This window comes from Carcharodon carcharias, chromosome 7 (genome assembly GCF_017639515.1).
Source record: "Carcharodon carcharias isolate sCarCar2 chromosome 7, sCarCar2.pri, whole genome shotgun sequence".
Lineage (NCBI taxonomy): Eukaryota > Metazoa > Chordata > Chondrichthyes > Lamniformes > Lamnidae > Carcharodon > Carcharodon carcharias.
Genome location: NC_054473.1, coordinates 215,822 through 238,782, shown reverse-complemented (window position 1 = coordinate 238,782; position 22,961 = coordinate 215,822). Strand labels below are relative to the sequence as shown.

The 22,961-nt window shown below is 53.3% G+C and overlaps 1 protein-coding gene across 1 annotated transcript in view; it reads left to right on the top strand.

Moving 5' to 3' along the window:
• LOC121280446 (6-phosphofructo-2-kinase/fructose-2,6-bisphosphatase 4-like) overlaps positions 1 to 22,961 on the top strand; it is a 230,776-nt gene that overhangs the window by 72,444 nt on the left and 135,371 nt on the right. Inside the window, exons 5-7 of the mRNA XM_041192440.1 lie at positions 4,146 to 4,220; positions 16,654 to 16,710; positions 19,270 to 19,391. Coding sequence (XP_041048374.1) covers positions 4,146 to 4,220; positions 16,654 to 16,710; positions 19,270 to 19,391 — 254 coding nt within the window. The remainder of the gene's footprint in view (positions 1 to 4,145; positions 4,221 to 16,653; positions 16,711 to 19,269; positions 19,392 to 22,961) is intronic.

The window sequence follows — 22,961 nt, the reverse complement described above, 5'->3', positions numbered from 1 at the left end:
CCACTCCACCAACCTATCTATATCGTTTTGGAGATTATGGCTATCCTCTACACTATCCACTACTCGGCCAATCTTTGTGCCATCTGCAAATTTCCCAATCGTGCCCCCCACGTTCACGTCCAAACCGTTAATATATAACACAAACAGCAAGGGTCCAACACTGAGCCCTGTGGAACACCACTTGAGACAACTTTCCATTCGCAAGGGCATCCATCGACCATTACCCTTTGTTTCCTGTTACAAAGCCAACCTTTTATCCAGTTTGCCACATTACCCTGAATCCCATGAGCTTTTACTTTCCTGACCAATCTGCCATGTGGGACCTTGTCAAATGCCTTGCTAAAATCCATGTACACAACATCCACTGCACTACCTTCATCAACCCTTCTTGTCACTTCCTCAAAGAATTCAATCAAATTTGTGAGGCAAGACCTTCCTTTAACAAATCCATGCTGACCATCCCTGACTAGTCTATGCCTTTCTACATGACAGTTAATCCTATCTCTCAGGATTGATTCTACTAATTTGCTCACCACCGATGTAAGACTAACTGGCCTATAATTGTTTGGCATTTCCTTTGATCCCTTTTTAAACAATGGGACTACGTTTGCATTTGTCCAGTCCTCCGGTACCTCCCCTGTATCTAGTGAAGATTGGAAAATCATCCTCAGAGCATCTGCTATCTCCTCCCTGTCTTCCTTCAGCAGCCTCGGAAACAATCCATCTGGCCCTGGTGACTTATCAACTTTCAAGGATTTCAGCCCTTCGAGTACTTCCCCTCTCTTTATGACTATCCTGTCCAATATCTCACAGTGTTCCTCCTGGACTATATCTACATCCTCCCTTTCCTTTGTAAACACAGAGACAAAATATTCATTCAAAACCTTCCCACAGCCTCTGCATCTACACACAAATTTCCATCTTCATCTGATAGGTCCCACTTTTTCCTTAACTAACCTTTTAGCATTAATGTATTGGTAAAATACCTTTGGGTTATCTTTAACATGCTAATCTTTTTTCATGCCCTCTCTTTGATTTCCTTATTTTGTTTTTTACTTTGTCCCTGCACTTCCTATATTTGTCTAGGCTATCTGCAGTGCTTAGTTCTTTGTGCCTATCGTACACTTTCTTTTTCAGTTTGATCTTCCCCCATATTCCTCTAGAATAAGGGGGGTCTAGATTAGTCAGTACCTTGCATGCAGCAAAGTAATAGATGATGTTATGATATGGTAGGTGGCTGATCAAATCCACAAGGGAAACCTGGCCATGCTATCACAATGGTTTTCCAATTTGTACTTATCATAAGAAGCTTTGTGCACTGAATTCAGAAATAATGAGTCCACTAACACCTTTAGAAATTTTAAAAATGTAACTAAACATTTATTAACAAAAGAAAGGAATAAAACACATACACAAGATTACATTTACAACATTATTTAATATTATAATAAATCCCAAAATTCCTAATTAACTTGACTTCCAACTACACATCCCCTTAAGTCAATAGTCCAGAAATTGATTTTAAATTTAGTTCGGCAATCCAGCAAGGTTACCACAAGCACCCACTCGACAGTGGGATTCCAAAGACTTGTAAAACAACTTTGGTTACTGGAACAGCAGAATTCAGTAATAGTGGCTAGAGGCTTTTCTTTCCCCAAGTCTGGTTCACACACTGTGGGGAGAATTGTCCCCCCGTTTGGTGGGGGGTTGTGTGGGGGCGGGCGTGAATCCGAATGACACCCCTGATCGGGTCCACGCTGCCATTTTACATGGGCAGGCCAATGAAGGCTCACCCAGCGTGACCCGTGCACAGAATCACTGAGCGCTCTCTATGCGGGGGGGTGGGGGGGAATGTTCGAAAAATATTTATTAATTTAATAAAACCTTCATGAAACCTCATCCCTCCTGTGGATGAGGTTTCATGCAAAACGCGAAGGCTGCCTGGGCTCTTCACCTACCCAACAACCTTAAGGTTGGACGAGCAGCTCATTTAATGATGTTAATTAGTTTTTAACAGGCCTTAATAGGCCTTTGACAGTTTGGCGGGTGTGCAGCTGAAATGATGCAGGGTGATGTCGGGACGTGCACCCGATATCTCCCCGAGTTATGGTACGCCTCATCGAGCAGGCCCCACCCCACTTGCCGCGGGGAAGATTCTACTCCTTAGTCAGGGCCTGCGCCCTTCGAGCATGTGCAGAATTCTCCGAGGCACAGAGGTACCTCAGGGAGATTAGTTTAAGTTTTAAACATGTAAATAAACAAATTAAAACATTTTAAAACATGTCCCCTCAAGTGACAGTGTCACATGAGCTGGGACATCTCAATGACCTTTTTAAAAAACTGTTATTGAATTTTTAAACACTTCATGAAACCTCATCCCGCCCTGAAGGTTGGACGGGCAGCTCAGTTTGTTAGTTCAGTTAGTTTTTAACATAAGCCTTTGACGGCTCGGCTGCGTGCCCGCCAAACTTAAAATCTAACTGACGGGCGGTGAGGTCGGGGCACACGCCCATTGTCACCCCAGCATCATTTTACGCTTCGGCGAGCAGGCCCCACCTCTGCTCACCAAGGCAAAAATTCTGGCCTGTATCTTTTGTATCTTACACAGCCGCCCCAACATAACCTTCCATCCACTTTTAAATATATTTATCTCTCTTTGATCTGTAAATTACATTGTTCCCATTTGGGATTTACTTTCCCTCTGATATGAAAATCTTTCATGTTGATAATACAGCCTTTGTCCTTTGGGGAAAAATCAACTTAATAACTTTGCCGTATTTATCTTGTTAATTGTAAACATCCCTACCATCCCTTTGAAAATCAAACAACTCCCCACATATCTTAAAATGCAAATTTCAGCCACACTGTATCTGCTGAGACTTTTACCCTACCTCCTTCATTAACATTTCAAATACCCTTTTTACACCAAACTCTTTTGATCATTTCAACCTTACAGTCTATCCCACTCTAATTCAATTAAATCTGCCACACAGACAGAACCATCCGGACATAAACCTAGGCCTGCTTTGCAATACCCCATAATAATATGAAAATATGGTAGCTCCGTAATAATGGTCAAGAGAATAGTTATAGTCAGGGTAATGGACATCATGGTGAAATAGGCAAATGGAGTTCAATGTGGAGGTGTGTGGAGTGTTGCACTTTGGAAGGACTAATATGGAAAGACACTAAACTGTAAATGGGATGATTTTGAAAAGTGCAGATGAGCAGAGACACCTTGGTGGCCATTTCCACAAGTCGTTAAAGGTGGCACAGCAAGTTAAGAATCATAGAGTAACAGCACAGAATGAAGCCGTTTGACCCATCAAGCCTGTGCTGGCTCTTTCAATAATAAGGTGGCTAAAAAAGCAAAAGGGTTACTTAGGTTTATGAATAGAGGCATAAAAGATAAAAGCAGAGTTCATTCTAGAACTTTAGGCTTAAGTTGCAATATTGTGGGCAATTCTGGGCACCACACCTCAAGAAAGATATAGAGGCTTTGGGCAATATACAGAGAAGGTTTACAGGATGTCACCAGGGATGAGTTATGAGGAAAGCCTAGGACTGATTTCCTTGATTAATAGGTGACCTTATAGAGGTTTTCGAGATGATGGGTGGTTTTGATTAAGTAAATAAGGAGAAAAAAAAATCCCTTTGATTTAATAGGTAGAGGTCATGGGTCCAAAACTGTTGGAAAAAGAGCAAATGAGGACTCTTTTCATTCAGAGTTGTCAAGATCTGAAACAAGTTGCTCTGTCTGAGCAGATCTTGGAAGCTGATCCCATTCATTTTTTTATAAGGAAGTTGGACAGATGCTTAAGGATCAGGAATGTACAGGATTAAGGACAAAAGAAATAGGAGTGTGACAAGAAGCATGCCTGCTCTTTCGAAGAGCCAACATAGGGGCACAATGGACTGAATAGTTGGCTTTTTGTGCCGTAATTTTCGATGATTCTATGAATAAGACCAGTGAAAAGGGTTCAATGTACTACAACAAGTAATGTACTCCAGCAGCATTCATTGGTTGAATTGAAAATCAGCTATTGCTCTGTGCATGAGGGACTGGTTCCTCCTTTCTTAATCCATCCCAGCAAGCTCCCCAACCTGTATACTTGCTGAAACTATTTCTAATAATCTCCTAACAGGTCTTTGATGCCACAAACACGACACGGGAACGGAGAGAAACCATTATAAACTTTGCAGAACAGAATGGATACAAGGTTAGTTTGCAGTGATTGCTGCGTGTGCAGAAATAACCCTGCCTCATGGCATTGCAAAGCTATCCTACTTCACACTGTTGAGTTGTGAACCTACGAGGGGAAAAATAATGCTGCATTTACCTCCAAGTGTTTACTGTATTTATTCAAATTCTGTGCTGCTCACTCAGAATCCTCTCTGTACTGCAGCAGTAACAGGAGCAAAATGGATATGAACAGTGTTTCTTGCAGAGCGACGTACTGTACAACCCACTCATGATTTATAAAGCTGCCATTCAGCTGATGCATCTGCCTTTTCCATGTTGTCAGCAGTGTCCTCGCTGCATCCCAGCCATTTCCCCCTCCCTGCTGCCCCTCCCTGTTCCCCCTCCCTGCTGTTCCCCCTCCCTGTTCCCCCCCTCCCTGTTCCCCCTCCCTGTTCCCCCCCTCCCTGCTGTTCCCCCTCCCTGTTCCCCCTCCCTGTTCCCCCCCTCCCTGCTGTTTCCCCCTCCCTGTTCCCCCTCCCTGTTCCCCCTCCCTGTTCCCCCTCCCTGTTCCCCCTCCCTGTTCCCCCTCCCTGTTCCCCCTCCCTGTTCCCCCCCTCCCTGTTCCCCCCCTCCCTGCTGTTCCCCCTCCCTGTTCCCCCTCCCTGTTCCCCCTCCCTGCTGCCCCTCCCTGTTCCCCCTCCCTGTTCCCCCTCCCTGCTGCCCCTCCCTGTTCCCCCTCCCTGTTCCCCCTCCCTGCTGCCCCTCCCTGTTCCCCCCCTCCCTGTTCCCCCCCTCCCTGCTGTTCCCCCTCCCTGTTCCCCCCCTCCCTGCTGTTCCCCCCTCCCTGTTCCCCCTCCCTGTTCCCCCCCTCCCTGCTGTTCCCCCCTCCCTGCTGTTCCCCCTCCCTGTTCCCCCTCCCTGTTCCCCTCCCTGTTCCCCTCCCTGTTCCCCCCTCCCTGTTCCCCCTCCCTGTTCCCCTCCCTGTTCCCCTCCCTGTTCCCCCTCCCTGTTCCCCCTCCCTGTTCCCCCTCCCTGTTCCCCCTCCCTGTTCCCCCCTCCCTGTTCCCCCTCCCTGTTCCCCCTCCCTGTTCCCCTCCCTGTTCCCCCTCCCTGTTCCCCCCCTCCCTGTTCCCCCTCCCTGTTCCCCCCTCCCTGCTGTTCCCCCTCCCTGTTCCCCCTCCCTGTTCCCCCTCCCTGTTCCCCCTCCCTGTTCCCCCTCCCTGTTCCCCCCTCCCTGTTCCCCCTCCCTGTTCCCCCTCCCTGTTCCCCCTCCCTGTTCCCCCTCCCTGTTCCCCCCCCTCCCTGTTCCCCCTCCCTGTTCCCCCTCCCTGTTCCCCCCTCCCTGTTCCCCCTCCCTGTTCCCCCTCCCTGTTCCCCCTCCCTGTTCCCCCTCCCTGTTCCCCCTCCCTGTTCCCCCTCCCTGTTCCCCCTCCCTGTTCCCCCTCCCTGTTCCCCCCTCCCTGTTCCCCCTCCCTGTTCCCCCTCCCTGTTCCCCCTCCCTGTTCCCCTCCCTGTTCCCCCTCCCTGTTCCCCCTCCCTGTTCCCCCTCCCTGTTCCCCCTCCCTGTTCCCCCTCCCTGTTCCCCCCCCCTCCCTGTTCCCCCTCCCTGTTCCCCTCCCTGTTCCCCCTCCCTGTTCCCCCTCCCTGTTCCCCCCTCCCTGTTCCCCCCCCTCCCTGTTCCCCCTCCCTGTTCCCCCTCCCTGTTCCCCTCCCTGTTCCCCCTCCCTGTTCCCCCTCCCTGTTCCCCTCCCTGTTCCCCTCCCTGTTCCCCCTCCCTGTTCCCCCTCCCTGTTCCCCCTCCCTGTTCCCCCCTCCCTGTTCCCCTCCCTGTTCCCCCTCCCTGTTCCCCCTCCCTGTTCCCCCTCCCTGTTCCCCTCCCTGTTCCCCCTCCCTGTTCCCCTCCCTGTTCCCCCTCCCTGTTCCCCCTCCCTGTTCCCCCTCCCTGTTCCCCCTCCCTGTTCCCCCTCCCTGTTCCCCCTCCTGTTCCCCCTCCCTGTTCCCCCTCCCTGTTCCCCCTCCCTGTTCCCCCCTCCCTGTTCCCCCCTCCCTGTTCCCCCTCCCTGTTCCCCCTCCCTGTTCCCCCTCCCTGTTCCCCCTCCCTGCTTCCCCCTCCCTGTTCCCCTCCCTGTTCCCCCTCCCTGTTCCCCCTCCCTGTTCCCCCTCCCTGTTCCCCCTCCCTGTTCCCCCTCCCTGCTTCCCCCTCCCTGTTCCCCCCTCCCTGTTCCCCCTCCCTGTTCCCCCTCCCTGTTCCCCCTCCCTGTTCCCCTCCCTGTTCCCCCTCCCTGTTCCCCCTCCCTGTTCCCCCTCCCTGTTCCCCTCCCTGTTCCCCCTCCCTGTTCCCCCTCCCTGTTCCCCCTCCCTGTTCCCCCTCCCTGTTCCCCCCTCCCTGTTCCCCCTCCCTGTTCCCCCTCCCTGTTCCCCCTCCCTGTTCCCCCTCCCTGTTCCCCTCCCTGTTCCCCCTCCCTGCTGTCCCCCTCCCTGTTCCCCCTCCCTGTTCCCCCCTCCCTGTTCCCCCTCCCTGTTCCCCCTCCCTGTTCCCCCCTCCTGTTCCCCCCCTCCCTGTTCCCCTCCCTGTTCCCCCTCCCTGCTGTTCCCCCTCCCTGTTCCCCCTCCCTGTTCCCCCCTCCCTGCTGTTCCCCCCTCCCTGCTTTCCCCCTCCCTGTTCCCCCTCCCTGTTCCCCCTCCCTGTTCCCCCTCCCTGTTCCCCCTCCCTGTTCCCCCTCCCTGTTCCCCCCTCCGCTGTTCCCCCCTCCCTGTTCCCCCTCCCTGTTCCCCTCCCTGTTCCCCCTCCCTGCTGTTCCCCCCTCCCTGTTCCCCCTCCCTGTTCCCCCTCCCTGTTCCCCCCTCCCTGCTGTTCCCCCTCCCTGTTCCCCCTCCCTGTTCCCCCCTCCCTGTTCCCCCCTCCCTGTTCCCCCTCCCTGTTCCCCCTCCCTGTTCCCCCTCCCTGTTCCCCCTCCCTGCTGTTCCCCCTCCCTGTTCCCCCTCCCTGTTCCCCCTCCCTGTTCCCCCCTCCCTGTTCCCCCTCCCTGTTCCCCCTCCCTGTTCCCCCTCCCTGTTCCCCCTCCCTGTTCCCCCTCCCTGTTCCCCCCTCCCTGCTGCTCCCCCTCCCTGTTCCCCCCTCCCTGTTCCCCCCTCCCTGCTGTTCCCCCTCCCTGTTCCCCCTCCCTGTTCCCCTCCCTGCTGTTCCCCCTCCCTGTTCCCCTCCCTGTTCCCCCCTCCCTGTTCCCCCCTCCCTGTTCCCCTCCCTGTTCCCCCTCCCTGTTCCCCTCCCTGTTCCCCTCCCTGTTCCCCCTCCCTGCTGTTCCCCCTCCCTGTTCCCCCCTCCCTGTTCCCCCCTCCCTGCTGTTCCCCCTCCCTGTTCCCCCTCCCTGTTCCCCCCTCCCTGTTCCCCCCTCCCTGCTGTTCCCCCTCCCTGTTCCCCCTCCCTGTTCCCCCTCCCTGTTCCCCCTCCCTGTTCCCCCTCCCTGCTGTTCCCCCCTCCCTGTTCCCCCTCCCTGTTCCCCCTCCCTGCTGCCCCTCCCTGTTCCCCTCCCTGTTCCCCCTCCCTGCTGTTCCCCCTCCCTGTTTCCCCCTCCCTGCTGCCCCCCTCCCTGCTGTTCCCCCTCCCTGTTCCCCCTCCCTGTTCCCCCTCCCTGCTGCCCCTCCCTGTTCCCCCTCCCTGTTCCCCCTCCCTGTTCCCCCCTCCCTGTTCCCCCTCCCTGTTCCCCCTCCCTGCTGCCCCTCCCTGTTCCCCCCCTCCCTGTTCCCCCTCCCTGTTCCCCCTCCCTGCTGCCCCTCCCTGTTCCCCCTCCCTGTTCCCCCTCCCTGTTCCCCCCTCCCTGTTCCCCCTCCCTGTTCCCCCCTCCCTGCTGTTCCCCCTCCCTGCTGCCCCCCTCCCTGTTCCCCTCCCTGTTCCCCCTCCCTGTTCCCCCTCCCTGCTGTTCCCCCCCTCCCTGTTCCCCCTCCCTGCTGCCCCCCTCCCTGTTCCCCTCCCTGTTCCCCCCTCCCTGTTCCCCTCCCTGTTCCCCCTCCCTGTTCCCCCCTCCCTGCTGTTCCCCCCTCCCTGTTCCCCCTCCCTGTTCCCCCTCCCTGTTCCCCCTCCCTGTTCCCCCCTCCCTGCTGTTCCCCCCTCCCTGTTCCCCCCTCCCTGTTGTTCCCCCCTCCCTGTTCCCCCCTCCCTGTTCCCCCCTCCCTGCTGTTCCCCCTCCCTGTTCCCCCCTCCCTGCTGTTCCCCCCTCCCTGTTCCCCCTCCCTGTTCCCCCTCCCTGTTCCCCCTCCCTGTTCCCCCTCCCTGTTCCCCCTCCCTGCTGTTCCCCCTCCCTGTTCCCCCTCCCTGTTCCCCCTCCCTGCTGTTCCCCCTCCCTGTTCCCCTCCCTGTTCCCCCTCCCTGTTCCCCCTCCCGTTCCCCCTCCCTGTTCCCCCTCCCTGTTCCCCCCTCCCTGCTGTTCCCCCCTCCCTGTTCCCCCCTCCCTGCTGTTCCCCCCTCCCTGTTCCCCCCTCCCTGCTGTTCCCCCCTCCCTGTTCCCCCCTCCCTGTTCCCCCTCCCTGTTCCCCCCTCCCTGCTGTTCCCCCTCCCTGTTCCCCCTCCCTGTTCCCCCTCCCTGTTCCCCCTCCCTGTTCCCCCTCCCTGTTCCCCCCTCCCTGCTGTTCCCCCTCCCTGTTCCCCCTCCCTGTTCCCCCTCCCTGCTGTTCCCCCTCCCTGTTCCCCCCTCCCTGTTCCCCCCTCCCTGTTCCCCCTCCCTGTTCCCCCCTCCCTGTTCCCCCCCTCCCTGTTCCCCCTCCCTGTTCCCCCTCCCTGCTGCTCCCCCTCCCTGTTCCCCCCTCCCTGTTCCCCCCTCCCTGCTGTTCCCCCTCCCTGTTCCCCCTCCCTGTTCCCCCTCCCTGTTCCCCCCCTCCCTGTTCCCCCCTCCCTGCTGTTCCCCCTCCCTGTTCCCCCTCCCTGTTCCCCTCCCTGTTCCCCCTCCCTGTTCCCCCCTCCCTGCTGTTCCCCCTCCCTGTTCCCCTCCCTGTTCCCCCTCCCTGCTGTTCCCCCTCCCTGTTCCCCCTCCCTGTTCCCCTCCCTGTTCCCCCTCCCTGTTCCCCCTCCCTGTTCCCCTCCCTGTTCCCCCTCCCTGTTCCCCCTCCCTGTTCCCCCTCCCTGTTCCCCTCCCTGTTCCCCTCCCTGTTCCCCCTCCCTGTTCCCCTCCCTGTTCCCCCTCCCTGTTCCCCCTCCCTGTTCCCCCTCCCTGTTCCCCCTCCCTGTTCCCCTCCCTGTTCCCCTCCCTGTTCCCCCTCCCTGTTCCCCTCCCTGTTCCCCCTCCCTGTTCCCCCTCCCTGTTCCCCCTCCCTGTTCCCCCTCCCTGTTCCCCCTCCCTGTTCCCCCTCCCTGTTCCCCCCTCCCTGTTCCCCTCCCTGTTCCCCCTCCCTGTTCCCCCCTCCCTGTTCCCCTCCCTGTTCCCCCTCCCTGTTCCCCCTCCCTGTTTCCCCCTCCCTGTTCCCCCTCCCTGTTCCCCTCCCTGTTCCCCTCCCTGTTCCCCCTCCCTGTTCCCCTCCCTGTTCCCCCTCCCTGTTCCCCCTCCCTGTTCCCCCTCCCTGTTCCCCCTCCCTGTTCCCCCTCCCTGTTCCCCCTCCCTGTTCCCCCCCTCCCTGTTCCCCTCCCTGTTCCCCCTCCCTGTTCCCCCCTCCCTGTTCCCCCTCCCTGTTCCCCCTCCCTGTTCCCCCCTCCCTGTTCCCCTCCCTGTTCCCCCTCCCTGTTCCCCCTCCCTGTTCCCCCCCTCCCTGCTGTTCCCCCTCCCTGTTCCCCCTCCCTGTTCCCCCTCCCTGTTCCCCTCCCTGCTGTTCCCCCTCCCTGTTCCCCCTCCCTGTTCCCCCTCCCTGCTCCCCCTCCCTGTTCCCCCCTCCCTGTTCCCCCCCTCCCTGCTGTTCCCCCTCCCTGTTCCCCCTCCCTGTTCCCCCCTCCCTGCTGTTCCCCCTCCCTGTTCCCCCTCCCTGTTCCCCCTCCCTGTTCCCCCTCCCTGTTCCCCCTCCCTGTTCCCCCCTCCCTGCTGTTCCCCCTCCCTGTTCCCCCTCCCTGTTCCCCCTCCCTGCTGTTCCCCCTCCCTGTTCCCCCCTCCCTGTTCCCCCTCCCTGTTCCCCCCTCCCTGTTCCCCCCCTCCCTGTTCCCCCTCCCTGTTCCCCCTCCCTGTTCCCCTCCCTGTTCCCCCTCCCTGTTCCCCCTCCCTGTTCCCCCCCTCCCTGCTGTTCCCCCTCCCTGTTCCCCCTCCCTGTTCCCCCCCTCCCTGCTGTTCCCCCTCCCTGTTCCCCCTCCCTGTTCCCCCCCTCCCTGCTGTTCCCCCTCCCTGTTCCCCCTCCCTGTTCCCCCTCCCTGTTCCCCCTCCCTGTTCCCCCCCTCCCTGCTGTTCCCCCTCCCTGTTCCCCCTCCCTGTTCCCCCCCTCCCTGCTGTTCCCCCTCCCTGTTCCCCCTCCCTGTTCCCCCTCCCTGTTCCCCCTCCCCGTTCCCCCCCTCCCTGCTGTTCCCCCTCCCTGTTCCCCCTCCCTGTTCCCCCCCTCCCTGCTGTTCCCCCCTCCCTGCTGTTCCCCCTCCCTGTTCCCCCTCCCTGTTCCCCTCCCTGTTCCCCTCCCTGTTCCCCCTCCCTGTTCCCCCCTCCCTGTTCCCCCCTCCCTGTTCCCCCTCCCTGTTCCCCCTCCCTGTTCCCCTCCCTGTTCCCCCTCCCTGTTCCCCCTCCCTGTTCCCCCCTCCCTGTTCCCCTCCCTGTTCCCCCCTCCCTGCTGTTCCCCCTCCCTGTTCCCCCTCCCTGTTCCCCCTCCCTGTTCCCCCTCCCTGTTCCCCCTCCCTGTTCCCCCTCCCTGTTCCCCCCTCCCTGTTCCCCCCTCCCTGTTCCCCCCTCCCTGTTCCCCCCTCCCTGTTCCCCCCCTCCCTGTTCCCCCTCCCTGTTCCCCCCCTCCCTGTTCCCCCCTCCCTGTTCCCCCCCTCCCTGTTCCCCTCCCTGTTCCCCCCTCCCTGTTCCCCCTCCCTGTTCCCCCTCCCTGTTCCCCCTCCCTGTTCCCCCTCCCTGTTCCCCCTCCCTGTTCCCCCTCCCTGTTCCCCCCTCCCTGTTCCCCTCCCTGTTCCCCCTCCCTGTTCCCCCTCCCTGTTCCCCCCCTCCCTGTTCCCCTCCCTGTTCCCCCCCTCCCTGTTCCCCCTCCCTGTTCCCCCTCCCTGTTCCCCCCCTCCCTGCTGTTCCCCCTCCCTGTTCCCCCTCCCTGTTCCCCCCTCCCTGTTCCCCCTCCCTGCTGTTCCCCCCTCCCTGTTCCCCCTCCCTGTTCCCCCCTCCCTGCTGTTCCCCCTCCCTGCTCCCCCTCCCTGTTCCCCCCTCCCTGTTCCCCCTCCCTGCTGTTCCCCCCTCCCTGTTCCCCCTCCCTGTTCCCCCCTCCCTGCTGTTCCCCCTCCCTGCTCCCCCTCCCTGTTCCCCCCTCCCTGTTCCCCCCTCCCTGCTGTTCCCCCTCCCTGTTCCCCCTCCCTGTTCCCCCTCCCTGTTCCCCCCCTCCCTGTTCCCCCTCCCTGTTCCCCCCCTCCCTGCTGTTCCCCCTCCCTGTTCCCCCTCCCTGTTCCCCCCCTCCCTGCTGTTCCCCCTCCCTGTTCCCCCTCCCTGTTCCCCCTCCCTGTTCCCCCCCTCCCTGTTCCCCCTCCCTGTTCCCCCCCTCCCTGTTCCCCCCTCCCTGCTGTTGCCCCCTCCCTGCTGCCCCTCCCTGTTCCCCCCTCCCTGTTCCCCCCTCCCTGTTCCCCCTCCCTGCTGCCCCTCCCTGTTCCCCCCTCCCTGTTCCCCCCTCCCTGTTCCCCCTCCCTGTTCCCCTCCCTGTTCCCCCTCCCTGTTCCCCTCCCTGTTCCCCCCTCCCTGTTCCCCCTCCCTGTTCCCCCCCTCCCTGTTCCCCCTCCCTGTTCCCCCCCTCCCTGCTGTTCCCCCTCCCTGTTCCCCCTCCCTGTTCCCCCCCTCCCTGCTGTTCCCCCTCCCTGTTCCCCCTCCCTGTTCCCCCTCCCTGTTCCCCCCCTCCCTGTTCCCCCTCCCTGTTCCCCCCCTCCCTGTTCCCCCCTCCCTGCTGTTGCCCCCTCCCTGCTGCCCCTCCCTGTTCCCCCCTCCCTGTTCCCCCCCTCCCTGTTCCCCCTCCCTGCTGTTCCCCCTCCCTGCTGCCCCTCCCTGTTCCCCCTCCCTGTTCCCCCTCCCTGTTCCCCCCTCCCTGCTGTTCCCCCTCCCTGTTCCCCCTCCCTGTTCCCCCTCCCTGTTCTCCCTCCCTGTTCCCCCTCCCTGCTGTTCCCCTCCCTGTTCCCCCCTCCCTGCTGTTCCCCCCTCCCTGCTGCCCCTCCCTGTTCCCCCTCCCTGTTCTCCCTCCCTGTTCCCCCTCCCTGCTGTTCCCCTCCCTGTTCCCCCCTCCCTGCTGTTCCCCCCTCCCTGCTGCCCCTCCCTGTTCCCCCCCTCCCTGTTCCCCCCTCCCTGCTGTTGCCCCCTCCCTGCTGCCCCTCCCTGTTCCCCCTCCCTGCTGTGCCCTTTATCTCATTGCTTCCTGCTGTTTTTTATATATTCTTGTCACTTTTATATTTTGCCATTTTCTTGCTATTTGGTTCAGTTCTTGGAGTTGACACATTGCAGCACATATGAGTTGACAGCAGCCACTAGGTCTGCACATGTACCGTTGCTAAGACCCAAATATTCTCTATGGTGAAATGTACCATGCCCTTTCCTTTCTTACTCCTCCTTTGACATCATCTGTCCACCCAAAACCCAGGACACAGTATCTCTGCCAACTGGTGCTGCCATTGTATTGTCCAAGGAGGAACAAGCAGGAAAGTGGCAGAGAATGGGCTGGTGTAGTCAGCCAACTGTATTGACGCTCTTCAGCCAATTCTGCCTGTACTTTGGGCCTGTGTTATCCTCAAATCTCACTGTAGTTTTTAACTGAAACAGGTTGGTTTTCTTGTTATTCATTCATGGATTTTGGCATTGCTGGCGAGGCCAGTATTTGTTACCCATTCCTATTTGTGCTGGAGAAGGTGATAGTGAGCAAGCATCTTCAATACAAGAGAGTGGCCATTTCAAAGGTGTTTACAGCCAGTTGTGGGACTGGATCCACATGCAGCCCAGATTAGTAAGGACAGCAGATTTCCTTCCCTGAAGGGCATTAGTGAAGCAGATAAATTCTTATGGTAATCTAGTAGTTAACTGGGCCCGAATACTAATACCTGCTTTTTATTCCTGATCTTATTTAATTAATTGAAGTTAATTGGCTTAACTGCTTCAGTGGAATTTGGACTGCGTCCAGTTCATTAGTCCAGGCTGCGACAGCAGGCGTGCCTGTCTGTGTGTGTGTGAAACTCACCCTCTTATAAACAAAAAGTGGTGCAAATGGCTGACTGCATTAGTTTTACGAGACCACCTTGTCAGTTGGAAATCTTTGGATAATAGGAAAAATCGATCCACCAAATCTATGGCTGATTGTAAATAATCACACTCATAAGATCTGCACATAAAATCTGGAACAATCCTCTGCTTTCTAGCAGCTCTTGACTGGACCCTTAAGCCTGCGGAACCTGGTGCTTTGGCATGTGGAAGATACTGAGCGCTGGAAGTATTAACCGTGCTGACACCTTGTGGAATGTACAACATTCTTCAAACAACAGCTCCAGTTAGATACAAATAAACTGGTGGTGGTGATACTGGGCTGACGATAGGATACAGTAAAGCTGGGCATTTATGGTTTGGCACCAGATGAAATGCCCAAGGAAGGTGCTGGGTTTTTGTGAAGAACAACTGGTTCATTAATGCCTAAATCTGATTCCAGCCCCAGATACTGGCGAAATAACGCACTCAGGAGGCACCCGCAATCTGTCCTGATCTTTTTGTTAAAGATTCCAATAAATTAATTGGAAAGCAAGTTACAGAATAAATGTTAACATTGAATCCACATGGCTCCTTCTTCAGAGTCATGTGGTCTTGAAATGTTAATTCTGTTTCTCTCTCCACAGATGCTGTCAAACCTGCTTTCCAGCATTTTCTGTTTTTAATTCATATTTCCAGCATCCGCAGTGTTTTGCTTGTTATATTACAGAATAAAAGTGTTCAGTTTGTGCTGTGTGAATGAATGTGGGTCAATATAGTTGATCTAAAAACAGCTGAGTGTATTCTATAATAATGCATTTAATATTGTTGCAGACAGTGTCAGTGGAAAAATTTTTGCAGGGAGTCAGGGAGAGTGGGACTGGGCTGAGTGCAATATTAAAGGGTGTGGGGAGTGTGGAATTAGAATGGATGGGATATTCGAGGGTGTGGGGAGTGAGCAGGAGAGTGGGATTAGACTGGGTGGGATATTAAAGGGTGTGGGGAGTGAGGGGGAGAGTAGGATTAGACTGAGTGGGATATTAAAGGGTGCGGGGAGTGAGGGGATGTTGGAATTAGACTGGGTGGGATATTAAAGGGTGCAGGGAGTGAGGGGAAGAGTGGGATTAGACTGGGTGGGATATTAAAGGGTGTGGGGAGTGAGGGGGAGAGTAGGATTAGACTGAGTGGGATATTAAAGGGTGCGGGGAGTGAGGGGATGTTGGAATTAGACTGGGTGGGATATTAAAGGGTGCAGGGAGTGAGGGGAAGAGTGGGATTAGACTGGGTGGGATATTAAACAGTACGGGGAGTAAAGAGAGTGGGATTATACTAGGTGGGATATTAAAGGGTGTGGGGAGTGAGGGGGAGAGTGGGATTAGACTGGGTGGGATATTAAAGGGTGTGTGGAGTGAGGGGGAGAGTGGGATTAGACTGGGTGGGATATTAAAGGGTGCGGGGAGTGAGGGGGAGAGTGGGATTAGACTGGGTGGGATATTAAAGGGTGTGGGGAGTGAGGGGAGAGTGAGATTAGACTGGGTGAGATATTAAAGGGTGCGGGGGGAGAGTGGGATTAGACTGGGTGGGATATTAAAGGGTGTGGGGAGTGAGGGGGAGAGTGGGATTAGACTGGGTGGGATATTAAAGTGTGCGGGGGGAGAGTGGGATTAGACTGGGTGGGATATTAAAGGGTGTGGAGTGAGGGGGAGAGTGGGATTAGACTGGGTGGGATATTAAACAATGTGGGGAGTGAGGGGGAGAGTGGGGTTAGACTGGGTGGGATATTAAAGGGTGTGGAGTGAGGGGGAGAGTGGGATTAGACTGGGTGGGATATTAAACAATGTGGGGAGTGAGGGGGAGAGTGGGATTAGACTGGGTGGGATATTAAACAATGTGGGGAGTGAGGGGGAGAGTGGGATTAGACAGGGTGGGATATTAAAGGGTGCGGGGAGTGAGGGGGAGAGTGGGATTAGACTGGGTGGGATATTAAAGGGTGCGGGGAGTGAGGGGGATAGTGGGATTAGACTGGGTGGGATATTAAAGGGTGTGGGGAGTGAGGGGGAGAGTGGGATTAGACTGGGTGGGATATTAAAGGGTGCAGGGAGTGAGGGGGAGAGTGGGATTAGACTGGGTGAGATATTAAAGGGTGCGGGGAGTGAGGGGGAGAGTGGGATTAGACTGGGTGGGATATTAAAGGGTGCGGGGAGTGAGGGGGAGAGTGGGATTAGACTGGGTGGGATATTAAAGGGTGTGGGGAGTGAGGGGGAGAGTGGGATTAGACTGGGTGGGATATTAAAGGGTGCAGGGAGTGAGGGGAGAGTGAGATTAGACTGGGTGAGATATTAAAGGGTGCGGGGGGAGAGTGGGATTAGACTGGGTGGGATATTAAAGGGTGCGGGGAATGAGGGGGAGAGTGGGATTAGACTGGGTGGGATATTAAAGGGTGCGGGGGGAGAGTGGGATTAGACTGGGTGGGATATTAAAGGGTGCGGGGAATGAGGGGGAGAGTGGGATTAGACTGGGTGGGATATTAAAGGGTGCGGGGGGAGAGTGGGATTAGACTGGGTGGGATATTAAAGGGTGCAGGGAATGAGGGGGAGAGTGGGATTAGGCTGGGTGGGACATTAAAAGGTGCAGGGAGTTAGTGGGATTAGACTGGGTGGGATATTAGAGGGTGCGGGGAGTGAGCAGGAGACTGGGATTAGACTGGGTGAGATATTAACGAATGCGGAGGGAGAGTAGGATTAGGCTGGGTGAGATATTAAAGGGTGCGGGTGGAGAGGTATTAGACTGGGTGGGGTTTTAAAGGGTACGGTGAGTGAGTGGGATTAGACTGGGCAGGATATTAAAGGGTGCGGGGAGTGAGCAGGAGAGGGGGATTGGATTATATAATTTGTGAAGAGAAACTCTCATAAATGTTTTGAGCTGACAACCTTTTTCATGTGTCTGGGAAATATGTGTATGATTTTTTACTTTATTGGGAATCAACAATGTGGGAAGGAATCTGTTTGAAGAACGAGATGTTAGATGGAGGAATCCAATGTCAAATTTGTTTCATTTCCATTTGGTTTGTTGAGTTTCTAGAAGTGGAAAGATTAAACTTTATGAAATTGATCTTTCTTCACCTTCTCATCACTGATTTTCTGATTCATTTTGTGATCCAAGGTATTCTTTGTTGAGTCCGTGTGTGAAGATCCAGAAGTTATTGAGGCAAACATTGTGGTAAGTTAGAGATTGGTGGCTCTGAGATTCGACTGTTTTGCTAGTTTGTATGGCAGCATCGGCGGAGAAGAAAAGAATTGACGTTTCGAGTCCTCATGACCCTTCGACAGAACTAGTCCTGTCGAAGGTTCATGAGGACTCGAAACGTCAACTCTTTTCTTCTCCGCCGATGCTGCCAGACCTGCTGAGTTTTTCCAGGTAATTCTGTTTTTGTTTTGGATTTCCAGCATCTGCAATTTTTTGTTTTTATGCTAGTTTGTATGGTTGTCATGAAAAAAATATTAATGTTTATAATGTTATTGGAAATTATTTTTAAATTGGGCTTGAAGTAGTGTCTACGTGCGTGTTTGTATGTGTTAATTGGATTAAAACCAGCTAGTCTGGGTGCTTTGATGTATAGTAGCTTGAGATGTTAATTAGATAAATTTACCTTCTAAGGTAGAGAGTACATTTGCATTTGTTGAATAAGCCATTCAAAAATAGGAGATAAAATCTTGCACCTAGCTGGCAGACACCAAGCAATATGTTTTTATTACTAATAAAATTGGTGGAATGAGAGGATTATTATTAGGAGAGGTAAAATTAAAAAGCTAGTAATATAATGGAAAGTTTACATTCAAAGGGAAAGCTGGGTATAAACCGAGGGGAGTTTGTGTATGTGGCCAGAGGCAGTTAACATCTAACCAGCCTGTAAACCAACAGCTGTGTCTGTGAAGAAAACAAATTGAAAGGAACCTCATTTTGAATTCATAAGGTCAAATGTGCTTTGCTTGGTGTCTGTTCAAAATCTATGGCCAGAATTTTCATGTTGGCGTGCGGGGACAGGCCCATGCAAAATGACGCACGGTCACACCAGGCATGTGTCCCAGCGTCACCGTGCATCATTCCGATATCTCAAAGGCCTGTTAAGGCCATTAGGAGACTAATTTAGATAAATAACAGGGCCGCCTGTCCAGCCTTAAGGTTGGCGGCAGACGAAAAGCCCAAGCAGCCTTCACGTTTTTCAGGAAACCTCATCCACGGGCGGGATGAGGTCTCCTGAAGGTTTTATTAAATAAATAAATATTTTTTATACAATTAATAAACATATCCCAGCTCATGTGACACTGTCACACAAGGGGACATGTGAAAATAATTGCGCATGCACGAAAGAACGCAGGCTCTGAATCTCCCCCTTCCCCCTGCCCGCACAGATAGTGCTGCCGTGTGTCACGCTAGGCAGGCCTTAATTGGCCACCCACGTTAAATGGCGGTGCGGAGCTGGTCGAGGGCAGCGATTGGCTCTGTGCCTGCCTGTGCCCACTCCCAACTGGCCCACCTGACATGGGGAAAATTCTCCTTTATGGGTTATTGTTGCCTTGGTGAACATTTACCTGGGAGTGATTAATTTTGGAATTTGTTTAAAAGTCATTATGGTTGTAAATTGTAGATATGTGTATGTGTTTAATTTGTTGTTAAATTAATAAATATTTAATTTAGTTTAAAATTAAAAAAACTCTTGAGGCTTGGTGGTCTTATTCCTGAATGCAGAGCTGCATCTCAAACATGCCAATTGGAAAATATAGGTCATGACAGTTTTTCAAGTTTCCTTCTGGGATTTAAACAACTCGGTCTTTACCAACTGCTGTGTCATAACACTGATAATGATTAAATTGTAATTTAGCTAGGATTGGATTGATTCCCAGAGTTGGTTAATGCAGTTTGAGTTCAGGAGATTACCCCTTGCCTGAGTACTGAACGAGCTCTGTCTCAGCTTCTGTATCTGCAGGAGAAAATCAATATAGCACTTTCAAACTGGATCTTTATAGATCTGCAATGAGATGTTGCTTCAACAAGGATATTAAAAAATCCTGGTCACTTGCGTTGAAAGCTGAGGTTTACCAATTTTCATGGCAACATGAAGTGCTCAGCATTTATGGGCAGAATTTCGCCCGTGTTGTGTGGGGGCATTTGGGAAGCTGACCGCCACCCACGATTGGAGCTGGAGGGCCAATTAAGGCCCGCCCAGCATGAAATGCAAGCGGCAGCGCTCAGCGCTATCTGTACAGGGCAAGCGTGGCCTTCACGCATTTGCGCAAGTGTGCACTTCATAATCTCCCTGAGGCACAGAGCTATCTCAGGGAGATGAAGAGATGTGAAAAATAATAAGAAAATGCAAATGTAATGAAACATATCCCCTCATGTGACTCTGTTAAGTGAGCAGAGGCATGTCATTAATTAAGTTTTTAAATTTTCATTTTATTTTTATTCGCTTTAGGAAACCTCATCCCGCTCGTGGACAAGGTTTCCTAAAAAGTGCAAAGGCTGCTTGGCTTCTCGCCCGTCCGCTGACCACACCCCATTTTACACTCGAGCGGGTCAGGCATGTGCCCACCTGACCAGCTAAAAATTTTGCCCTATACGTTGGAAGTGTAAAGTAACAGACAGTGGTCCTGATTGGCAATGATGTGATACTGTGGATTTTCAGATAATTTTCATTGATTTCCCTGAGTCGCTGTGGATATTGTTGATATCTATTCAAACAATATTTTGCTAATGGTTATACTTTACTCCCTTTAGCAAGTGAAACTGGGCAGCCCAGACTATAGTGATTGTAACAATGACGAAGCTATATCTGACTTCCTGAAAAGGATAGAGTGTTACCAAAACACATATCAGCCTCTGGATGAAGTGACAGATAGGTACGTTAGCCTTAGTGTATATGAATGACAGATAGGTACGTTAGCCTTTGTGTATATGAATGACAGATACGTTAGCCTTTGTCTATACTGCCATCAGAGAATACAAAGGTACAGAAATGGCTGCTTGGCCCATATCAGCCAGTGAATCTGGGCACTGCACTCCCCACACCCTTTAATATCCCACCCAGTCTAATCCCACTCTCCCTCCTCACTCCCCGCACCCTTTAATATCCTACCCAGTCTAATCCCACACTCCCCCTACCCTTTAATATCTCACCCAGTCTAATCCCACTCTCTTTACTCCCCGTACTGTTTAATATCCCACCCAGTCTAATCCCACTCTCTTTACTCCCCGTACTGTTTAATATCTCACCCAGTCTAATCCCACTCTCCCCCTCACTCCCCGCACCCTTTAATATCCCACCCAGTCTAATCCCACTCTCCCCCTCACTCCCCGCACCCTTTAATATCCTACCCAGTCTAATCCCACACTCCCCACACCCTTTAATATCCTACCCAGTCTAATCCCACACTCCCCCTACCCTTTAATATCCCACCCAGTCTAATCCCACTCTCTTTACTCCCCGTACTGTTTAATATCCCACCCAGTCTAATCCCACTCTCCCCCTCACTCCCCGCACCCTTTAATATCCCACCCAGTCTAGTCCCACTCTCCCCCTACCCTTTAATATCCCACCCAGTCTAATCCCACTCTCCACCTACCCTTTAATATCCTACCCAGTCTAATCCCACACTCCCCCTACCCTTTAATATCCCACCCAGTCTAATCCCACTCTCTTTACTCCCCGTACTGTTTAATATCCCACCCAGTCTAATCCCACTCTCCCCCTCACTCCCCACACCCTTTAATATCCCACCTAGTATAATCCCACTCTCTTTACTCCCCGTACTGTTTAATATCCCACCCGGTCTAATCCCACTCTCCCTCTACCCTTTAGTATCCCACCCAGTCTAATCCCACTCTCCCCCTCACTCCCCACACCCTTTAATATCCCACCCAGTCTAATCCCACTCTCCCCCTCATTCCCCGCACCCTTTAATATCCCACCCAGTCTAATCCCACTCTCCCCCCGCACCCTTTAATATCCCACCCAGTCTAATCCCACTCTCCCCCTCATTCCCCGCACCCTTTAATATCCCACCCAGTCTAATCCCACTCTCCCCCCGCACCCTTTAATATCTCACCCAGTCTAATCTCACTCTCCCCTCACTCCCTGCACCCTTTAATATCCCACCCAGTCTAATCCCACTCTCCCCCTCACTCCCCGCACCCTTTAATATCCCACCCAGTCTAATCCCACTCTCCCCCCGCACCCTTTAATATCCCACCCAGTCTAATCCCACTCTCCCCCTCATTCCCCGCACCCTTTAATATCCCACCCAGTCTAATCCCACTCTCCCCCCGCACCCTTTAATATCCCACCCAGTCTAATCCCACTCTCCCCCTCACTCCCCACACCCTTTAATATCCCACCCGGTCTAATCCCACTCTCCCTCTACCCTTTAGTATCCCACCCAATCTAAACCCACTCTCCTGCTTACTCCCTGTAACCTTTAATGTCCCACTTGATCTAATCCCACTCTCCTTCCTTCCTGCACCCTATCCAACCCAGACTAATCCCACTCTTCCCCCTCACTCCCCGCACCCTTTAATCCCCACCCAGTTGAATCGCACTCTCCCCAACACCTTTTAATATCTCACCTAGTCTATCCCACCCCCCATTACTTCCTGTGCCCTTTAATACCCCACTCCCCTGTTCACTCTCCATTACCTTTCACACCAGCCTGTCATTGGGTATTTCCCTTTTCCCACCCTGCTCTCTTGCCCGTGAATTCCTGCAGTACATCACAATTTGCCAAATCGATTAACCTATGTTTTGACGATAAACCATTTGCTCATTTGGAATTTTGATATATTCTGGAAACATTTTTATTTAGTTTCAAAGTATTTTCACATTTAATTTTGGCCTGTAAAGAGAAAGTAAGTATTACCATTGTAAAAATATTGCTGAGGTCGAGTTTTTTCACAAACCTTTGCAAAAAAATGGATTTTTTTTAGCTACATTTAGTATATTACATAATGTAATGCATTGATCTGTGACCTGCTTTTCCTTGTGTATATGCACAACTGTGTGTACATTACTGCTTACATTACTGTGTGGACATTACAGGACTGCTTGAGTATGCTTAATTTATAACATATGACAAAGTACAGCACAAATCAGGCCATTCGGCCAACATGACCTTGACAACTGACCTTGACCACCAGTGTGAGGTGATTAGACACCTTGTGACACTGTTCTCAGGTCCTTGGGTCAAGACTCTGGGAGTTGACACCCCTGGCTACCTGATTCCACTCCTTCCTGAGGGTGGCCCTTGAGCCCCACTTGGCCTAGTGCAGAACCATGGTATCTGTCCTCCTGTACACCCCAACACTATTGCCTCCAGAACAGCACCCATCACCATGCAACCCTCTGTCTGCCCTGGTGTTCCATTTTCCATATTTTAAATTCCAACAACAATATTCAGTCAGCTTTCCTTTAAGTGGGACAGACTGCCTTTAGGAAGAGCAGGCTGTCTCCACCACATGCTCTCAGCCCAATGCTGATCGGCCTCCTGCTGAGCACAGAGGCAGCCAGCAGCAAGGATATTGCATAGGCCCATGGTAATGAGGGTTGCACACTGCCCAACCCCAACACAGCTGGTTTGGGCAAGTTATGATCACAAACACCCAGACCCAGAAAACAGGGCAGAGGAATTTTTAGCCTGGTGTATTTGTGTGACTGAGTGTATATGAATCAAAGAATGATACAACGCAGTAAACTAACTCCTCAAGCCTAAATCTTACTGAACCTACTGTGTTCTAAACAGAAAAACCCTGGGTTCTCCAGCCTTTTCACATAACTCTATCCCTAATATCATTCTAGTAAGCTTCATCTGCATCCTTGGCATCCTTCTTAAACTGTGGTGCCCAGGTTTGGACACTTTAGCTCAGTGTTGTCCAGTTGCTCACTAGTCACAGGGCTGGTTATGGTAAGTGTGTTTTAGCAATGTGCAATAATTTTAGTAAAACAAATGTCTTTAGTGTAATACAGGTACATGTATTTTGCACATATATAATTACTTAAACATTTACCACCATTCAGTGACCAAGGAAGAAGAGCAGTCACAACAATCAAAAAAAAATTTACATACACTTGCCTTTGCGCCTTATCAACAAATGCACAAGGTTAATTGTGATATCTGTCACTCATTATTTATTAATGAGTCAGAAATGTAAGCAGCAACATATGGCTAGGGACTAATGTATTGGTCAACACTGCTCTATCTGGGACCTAACCAATAATTTATATAGGTTCAGCATAAATTCCTTTATTTTGTACTCTGTTCCCCTGTTAATAAACGCCACAGATCCTTTATGCTTTTTTAACAGCCTTCTTAACTTGTCCTGTCACCTTCAGAACTATATCCCTAATGTCGTTCTAGTACACCCTCCGATATCATGCTACACACACACCCAATCTCTTTTGCTCCTGCACCCCATATAAA